Source organism: Lolium rigidum, chromosome 3 (genome assembly GCF_022539505.1).
Source record: "Lolium rigidum isolate FL_2022 chromosome 3, APGP_CSIRO_Lrig_0.1, whole genome shotgun sequence".
NCBI classification, from domain to species: domain Eukaryota; kingdom Viridiplantae; phylum Streptophyta; class Magnoliopsida; order Poales; family Poaceae; genus Lolium; species Lolium rigidum.
The window spans coordinates 279,847,528-279,856,021 of NC_061510.1; the positions used below are offsets into that span (position 1 = coordinate 279,847,528).

Consider the following 8,494-nt stretch of genomic DNA (forward strand, 5'->3'; position numbering starts at 1 on the left):
TTTAACAAGGTTTCCAAATATATAAAATTTGTTCAATTTGGTTTGGTAGATTTTATTCTATTTAATTTTCAAACAGCATCCGAGAAGAAATAATTAAATTCGAAAATCCTTTATTTGAATTGTGGGCTTAGGCGGGAAACTAGGTGGGCTGCACAGCGGGAGAATTAACGGGCCGGCCCAGTAACGCTTCAGAGCGCAGCGGGCCAACTGACAGGGTGGGCTCCGCATGTCAGTCACTAATAACACCCGAAACGGTATGTTTCATTCTGGGACGCACGATCAGGGATGGATCGGACGGACGCGAGGCGCCGTCGTCTCCGGCGAGAGGGGACCTTACTGGCGACGACGGTAGGGGGTCGACGGCGATCCTAGGCTCCGGCGAGCGGCGGCGTTGACGCGAGGTGATGTTGTCGAGGACGGCGATCCTCCTGGTACAAGCGGCGGCTCCAGGGGTGGCGGAAATCGACGGCGAGCTTGCGGTGTACTGGCGAGCTACTCCGGTGAAATTGGGCGGCGTTGGTGACTAATCGAAGAGGGGAGGTGGTCGAGGAGAGTGAGAAGAAGGTGGGGAGCAAGATGGTGTGCTGGGATTGCTCGGGGAAGGCCCTATTTATAGAAGCGCGAGGTGGCCGAGGCGGAGCGGGGCAGGCGATGATGGCGATGGCGCTACAGGGGCTTAGAGACGTGAGCGATGACGCAGGGGAGTTGGCGGTGGCAGTGCGAGTGCAGGGGACGTGATGGCATGGAAAAAGGTGGTGTGTGGAGGTCAGGAGCATGACGCGAGCGGCGAGTCCCGTGGCGGAAGTCGCCGATGATGGCGATGGCATCCGTCCTTCCCGGCGACAGCGGGCATGTCTGGTGCGTAGAGGGTGACGAGGTGGTGCTACGGACGAGAGGAGGGAGCAGATGGAGGACTAGGGTGACGAGGCTCGTCGACGCTCTGGCGCGTCCAGGGACGTCAGCGTGCACGCTCTGGCGCGTCCTGGGCGTACTGGGCGCGTCGGGGCTGGCTGCTGCTAGCGTCGGCTCGAGCTAGGGCTGTGTCCAATTGGTCCAGGGGAATGAGGGGAAGGTGGCTGACATGGTGGTGCACGGTGGATGTGAGAGAAGGAGAGAAGGGCACGGTGGAGTGGCATCATGCCACGGCATGGCCTTGTCCTTGCCATGATCATGCGTGATCATGGATGCTGAGGCTTGGCATGGTCCAGGGGTATGTAGAGGGGGTTGAGGTTGACCAGAGAGGTGAGGGTTTGGGCCAAAAACCTCTGGATTTTAGAGTGTAGGGAGTTGGTAGGTTGCTGCACACAAGGTGTTTGATACAATGGCCGAAAGAGAAAAGTTTTTGAATTTTTGATTGAATTTTGGTGGGTTGTAATCATATAATATTTGAAGTCTACTGGTGGTGGTGGTGGTCAAATTTGAAGTGGTTTGTGAAATTTCCAAAATGGGTGTGATCTTCTCTTTGTTTCAACATCACCACTTGTCACATTTATTCTGGTCAACCTAGTCAACTCTGGCCATGGTGGTCAACATGAAAGTTGCTCACCTTGACATGGTCTTGGATGACATGGCTTTGGTTTACCAAGTTTAGTTTAAGAGTAGAGAAAACCAGAGGGGTAAAGTAGTGAAGAAAATATTTTGGTGACATATGACCATTATCATATGTGTGAAGATTTTGAGCTTTCCTTTGGTTTGATTTTGGTTTCATTGATGCAATTGTGTTAGTTTATCATATTTAGGTATTCTACAAGCAAGAGAGCAAGCCATTATGGCCTAGAGTGAAGATTTGGAGTTTGGCATAATGTGTATGTGAGTGAAATTGGGATTTTCTCCCTATTTAATTTCTCTCCATTTAAGTTGACTTTGGTTGACTCTAAGGTGATTCTTATTAGTTTAGAAACATTTCCAAACCATTGAGTCCATTTAAAAAGGTCTTGTTTAGAGATTTGCAAAAATGGCCTTATCCACATATGTGTATTGGAAAATCTTCTTATTTCCAATTTGATTTGGTTTTTCTTGATCCCATTGATGTGGTTGAGGTTTAATATGATGTAAGAAAACAATCCAAGCAATGGAAACAAGTTTGATGGTCTTTGGCTCAAATTTGTATTTTTGGCCATATGCACATATGTGCATTTCATATTTTTATTTCCATTTCTTTATTTATGATCAAAGGTCATGGTTTATGGTTTATTTAATGTTAGATTGAGTTTGTGAAAGCTTTCAAACCATTTTGGCAAGTTAGAGGTGCTTAGGTCAAGTTTTGGAAAAATGGCTATGTGCCACATATGCTCCTATGCATAGGTTTCATTTATTCTTATTTATTTTTATTTCACCTTGGTTTTGGTTGGGGAAGTACTTGATTAGTTTGGTTGAGGTTTGCAAAGCATCTAATCAAGTAGAAATGTCTAGGTAAGAGTCTTACCAAAATAGTCATAGGCACCTAGGCCCTTTTCCTAATTAATTTAATTCCTTTTTATTTTGTATATAAAAGATGGTGAGATGGGAGTGAGGTTTAGGGTTTAGTGAGGTATATCAATGGTTCACCCATATCTTGAAGAGTAAGCATGTTATTAGTCAATATTTGCATGTTAGGGTTATTGGCCCACATATTTTACTTCATTTGAGTTCCTTCTTATTTGATACTATTTTGTTGTGAGAAGATTAGGGTTTAGGGTTTTGGAAATTAGGTTCAATGCAATAAGTAAACAATCATGGCAATATCACCACATATAAGCATGCTCACTATGTACCAAACTTAATTTAATAAAAGTTTTTGTTGGTTCTCATTTTTGGAAAAAGGGAATTCATTTTCTCTTTGTTTTAAATTTTTGGGATGTTACAGCCTCCGAGTTGGGGACGTCGGAGCGGCGGCTCCGGGTTTGGTGGTGTGTTTGGTCGTCGGCGGTCTGGTTTCGTGTGGACGTTGAGGCCCCGACTATTGTGCGGTTTTCGGCCGGTTTCCCTCATAAACTCGGCCACTTTGTATGATTTTCGGGCCCGGTTTCCCTTATTAACTGAGCCAATTCTTCTTCTATTAATATATCGAGCAGCTCACCTGCCGAATTCTCAAAAAACTAGTACAAATGCCCGTGCGTTGCCACGGGGCCTTTAGTTTTATTTCTCAACGCACGTACATTTCTGGAAATGCATGAACAATTTTTTTGAAATTGGTGAACCTTTATTGCAAATAGAGCTTTTAAAAAAATTGTTGAACAACATGAATTGTTTTTTTTCTTCTAATGCAGGATTCATTTTTGTTACGAGTGAGCATTTTTTAGAATGCAACCTTTTTATTTTCATTATTTTAAAATTAGTTAAATATTAAAATTTTGAAATTCACCGTAGCTAGTCATTAAAAGCTAACTTTTTAAAATTTCTTTATTTTAGACAAACAAATATAATGCATCAAGCCAAGGCGGCTGCCCGGGTTCACTGGAAATCGAAGGCAAGAGGTCCCGCCGCTGCGGCAAAGCAGAAGCGAAAGGCAGCCACCCTCCGCCGCACGATTCCTCTACCTCCCCGCTCGCGCTGTTAACCTCTTCGACAAATGCGGCTACACCTGATGAATCTAGGTACGCAATTTTGTCCCAGCCTTGGTTTTTAGGCGTGAGATTTTCGTTATTGATACCTCCGTTGCGTTGCATCTGTAGTCGGTGGATGCGGCGGGGGCGGTCGCAGCGAGGGCGCTGAATCGGTGGCTGGAAATCGCCATCATCAGCATCGTGATAGGGGTGTTTCTGCCATGGTACCCTGGGTCTCCTCAAGCTTGTCATCATCTGCTCCGCAACAAGTAATTTTCGTCAACCATCTGAATTTCCACCCACTTTAGATGACATGATAAAGATAAGTATTTCAGTGGCTGTTATTTTAAATTTTACATCTGGGCATTACACCCTGTGATTTGAAATTGGCGGTTGGACCAAAATACCTTTATTTTTCATTATGTTGTAGCACATGTTCAACTGAGGTTCGTTGTTGCCTTCTAAATTCATGGTACATTGGTAGCTCTGTTTTTTAAACCATTATTGAAATCCCAGTCTGATGTGCCTTGGTTCGACATACAGTATCACCATTTCGAAAAGACATTTCTTTTTATAGTATTGCTAAAACTACTTGGTGTTTGGCTCTTCCAGTATTCAACAAAGTATTTTAGTCACTTTCTGAATGATAATTAGTCAGCTTAAAGCTGCAGCAAAATATCAACACAATTATACAATCAAGATGCCCTTAATGCAAAGCTTGAACCGATTGAGATTTAAAACCGCAAGCCTTTAGGTTGGCCAAAGATAACCGTTAGTTGTTAATCGATCAGCTAGCACATCATTCAGTACTCCGTCTGTCTAGTATGTCCGAGCTATACTCACTGCACTCTTCCACTTCCATGGTTCCACCAAGCCAACTGCCAACATATAGTCTATCACGGTCATAGCTAGTACAGGTTCCCTGCATATCACAGTGATAGGTTAAGGTTCCTTATGTCAACTCATCTTGTCTTTCCATAATGTAGCAGGATGCTGCTATTTATTCAATGTGCACGAAACGTACAATCCCCCATGAAATAATTTTTCTGCTGACTACTTAGATCAACAAAAATAAGTCTCCAATATGTACTAACTAATTTAGATGACATAATGTAGCAGGATACTAAATAGGAAAGCAAAAACCACTTTAATTAACGGTGATTAGGATCGTTAACTGAGGGACATACGAGAGGCACTACCGTGAGATTCTTTTTTAGACAGTAGTGATTACTCAGTTTGTGATGAGTCAGTTTTAACCCGTAAAATAGCGTTATGTTTGATACTCCTAAGATAGCAAGGCCGATGTCACTCTCAAAACACTTCGTTTCTACGTTAACATTTATTCGGTTTTCACAAGTAACATCAGTTTACTACACCAGAACATCAACTATAACTTAAGAAGTTGACTAAATGGACATACTTAATTACTTAGCATGGATATAGAAGGTTGCCTGGAGAATCATCCAAGGCAACCTCTGTCTGCAAGCAATTGGGAATAATGAAGATACAAGTATCAGCTAAAACCATCGCATTTAAATTCTAACCATATATAACCGAGAGATTAATAACCGAGAGATCTTGCTCGACATATTCCCCTGGATATATTGGTATAATTAGGAACATTGGTTGCTTCACCAAAGTGGCCCAATGGTTTAAGCGTGGCATCAGAAGCAATGTGTGAGAATAGCTGTTTAGACATATATAGATAGAGTAGGTAAGTAAATAACTCGTTAGAGCAAACAGGATTCTGACAATTATCATGAGGTTATCAAACATATTATGAGAATTGAGAGTACATACTATTGACGAGACCCTCAACAGGGCTTTGATTTGACTCTTTAGCTACTTGGTCACTGCAATCGAGCTAAACACTCGCCACCAGTAAGCCACTCCAACTGTACAAACGGAACACATCAAAAATACTGAGAGTTGTATCCTTTTCATGTTTTTTTGTATTTTGTTTTACACTCTTACACACAGGTGCTTTACATTAGAACTCGTATATTAGAGCTTGATTTATATGACGACGAGATCAACTATATTATGAAAATCAGCACTTGTAAGTGAGAAAAAAATATTGAAGACTATACCATAATTAATACCGATAGCTCTGACCTTTAGAAAACTAATATGAACAAGCATATCGTTCCATCAACCCACGAGTGTAGATCAATTCAGTATCCAGAAAAAATGGCAAGGCTAGCCTGTATTACTTGTAGTACTGAAAATGCTGAGGCTATGCATTACTTTAGGAACATGTATATCAGAAAATTTTACAACAACTGCAGAGAATTAAAATACTAACTCCTTCATCAAAGAGGCAAACACATCCTTTGACAAAGCCAAATCAAATCGCAGCCATCTCAGCAACAACCTAGAGAAAAGTAAGAGGAATAAACTTCTGAAAATCGTATCACACAGAGTTGCCATATATAAACCACAAGAAAAATCAATTTAGAAGAAGATTGTGCATTGTATGTGTACCTCAATTGCAGCAATAATTTTTGCACCCCAGGAATCCATTGTCTGTTTCCACTTCAGTAAGTCATCAGTTATAATAGGGTCCGAGCTCAGTACATGACATGGATAAATGGTGAGGTCTGATCCATGCAATCCATTCAGACTTCACATTCCACTAAAGGGATTATGTGAAATGACAACCTTAAAGTGGGTATTTGAAGGGCCAGGACCAGCACTCCACATGGGACATGTAACACATTTTGGGTGAGGCCCCTTGGGGGTGGCTGGCTGAAACTCTTCTGGCATACTCTTGATCCTGTCTAGCATTTCCCTGTCGACAAGGCTGCTAGGTACCTCCACACCACCTGGTGTCAAACCAGCCTTATCATTTAAAACAGAATCACAATTCATTAGCAATACAAAAGGGTCAAACTAAAGAACCACACATTCAACGCAATACCAGTGTACTGGATTCTAGTGGCAATTTATAATGCATTGCAAAGAATTATATAAGAGCAGGTCGAACTTCAGTTTTTTTTTTACAAACTGTACACTTTGATCCTCTCCTGATAAGAACATAAAAGCTCTATAACTAATATGAGCATTTTGTACTTGAAACAAAATGAAACCTAGCTGGCACAAGATAACAAGAAAATGCTTATAGAATACCATCACTAAGTATTTGAGACCTGAATAAGCAGAAGGATCATCAATTTGATCTTTCCAGGATAGGTAGAGGTCACTGGAAAGTATACATGCATACCTTCAGTTGAACTGGACATGTATCTGAAACTGAAGTGCTAAGCATGTATGAACACTCTTAACTCTTGAGGTTCAGCGAGAGGGAGCACTGTGGAGGCGGCAGTGCGAGATACAGATAATCCATTCAGAATATGCTGGCGCAGAGAAGAAGTTGCGAGACCCCAAATCCAACACCTTCTCGGGCCATAGCAGAGGCCGAATGATCGGCCAGATCCTCGCCCGCCCCCTCCAGCGCTTCCTTCATGCTGCCATCCTCATCCACCGCGGCGAGCTCGAGCAGCGCCGCCAGTTTGTACAGACTCCAAACACTCGGCGCCGGCGACCTGTACAGGCTAGAAAAATCAACTTTGCTGGAGATCCTAACCGCAAAACGAGGTTCACCTTATCTGCAGAAAAGGAGTGGACGAGACTACACACCAACAAATGAAAGCATTCACCGGTTCTCCTCACTGTCACTGATCGTACGCGCAGCGGCGCGAGGAAGATAGAAAATCGATCAATCAACCAGCAATTGGCCTCCAAGTCGCCCTTGGTTGGGATCCGTCGGCTCCGCCCCCGATCTAGTGACCCGGCGCTCGAACTCTTCTTACGGAGAGACGGCAATCGGACCACTCCGGTTCGATTCTGGAAATCGTCCTGTATCTTACTCGGATCTGGGATCCCTTCGATCTCAGCGCCGAGGGACCTCGCCGTGCGCCCTGCCGGCGACCCGGCGCGCGTGGAACCGCCGTCGACGCTGCCACGTTGGGGTCGTCTTCGTGTTCGTGCACGCGCTGTAGGCCGGTCTGCGTGTCCCTCAGCGATTGATACAGTGGACAGTTTCAGAAATCGAACGAGGTTCTCTTACTGCCGAGGGAATACTTGGAGAGATGCAGCTCGAACTGTGCGGCCACATTGACGGAATTGGCGTCGGCGGGGAGCGGCGGCCTGCGTCCCTCAGTGATGTTGCGGGCGACGGCGGCGCGCGCGAGGTCGGCCACGGTGGCATTGGCGCCCAGCACTACGTGCACCAGCCACAGGCTCCGCTCCACCGTCAAGTTCACCAGCAGCATCGTGAGCCGCGGCGCCGGCCTCTCCGATAGAACCTCCACTCGCTGGCCCAGCAGCGCCGCCACCGTCGCATGGGATGGGGGTCACGCGGTAGAGGAAGAACCAGATCGCGTCGCGTGGGGGGAGGCAGAGGCGGCTAGGGTTGGACGGGATGGGGGCCAAAGGAAGAGAAGAGCGAGGGGGCCGGGGGCGCGACCGCTCGAGGAAAGAAGTGCGACATCTACTCCATAGGTGGGCCTGGCCCATGTAGGCGCATGCAGGCGAGTGGAAGAGCGACGAGCGGGACGACGAAGGTTTCGACGTATCGAGTGGTTGGCAGAATAAGGAACCACTTTAGTCTTTTTAAATAGTAGAGAAAAGAATGTCAGGCCTTGAGCACTAGCGACGACAAGCAAATCACCCCAAAATGGACCATTATTCTTATTCGCCAAAACGCACAAATGGCCACTTCCCGGACTCCCGGTGCCTCCTATTCTCAGCTTCGTAAGGAATCTCATGGTATGTACTGTACACACGTACCTAGGATCGCACTCTAAGTCCATTCAGTTGGCAAATAAGCAGCTTCACTAGCATGCATGAACAAATACTCGATCTCTTCTAATTATTCGAAATTCGAATATATAGTTGTGCTCTCTACTAAATGCAACGTTGGTAGGTGTACTCATTCTTTTTGTACTAGTTCTTTTTCTAGAATCGCC

General features: G+C 44.8%; 1 protein-coding gene and 1 long non-coding RNA gene across 4 annotated transcripts; one reads left to right on the forward strand and one right to left on the reverse strand.

The window, feature by feature from the left end:
* The first annotated feature begins 691 nt into the window (after nucleotides 1–691).
* LOC124696584 lies at nucleotides 692–3,817 on the forward strand. Its single transcript, XM_047229292.1, has 4 exons — nucleotides 692–752; nucleotides 2,846–2,985; nucleotides 3,391–3,575; nucleotides 3,654–3,817. Exons 1-4 carry the CDS (start codon nucleotides 692–694, stop codon nucleotides 3,691–3,693), a joined length of 426 nt encoding a protein of 141 aa, XP_047085248.1. The 3' UTR covers nucleotides 3,694–3,817.
* Nucleotides 3,818–5,149: 1,332 nt separating this feature from the next.
* LOC124699574 lies at nucleotides 5,150–7,387 on the reverse strand. Of its 3 annotated transcripts, none has more exons than XR_007001440.1 (5): nucleotides 7,164–7,387; nucleotides 6,748–7,069; nucleotides 6,009–6,349; nucleotides 5,325–5,898; nucleotides 5,150–5,211 (listed from the first exon to the last, which is right to left on the reverse strand). It is a non-coding gene; the product is annotated as an uncharacterized LOC124699574 (long non-coding RNA). The 3 variants fall into 3 exon arrangements; XR_007001438.1 differs by having other exon boundaries at nucleotides 6,009–6,365; XR_007001439.1 differs by lacking the exon at nucleotides 7,164–7,387 and having other exon boundaries at nucleotides 6,009–6,803.
* Nucleotides 7,388–8,494: the final 1,107 nt, after the last annotated feature.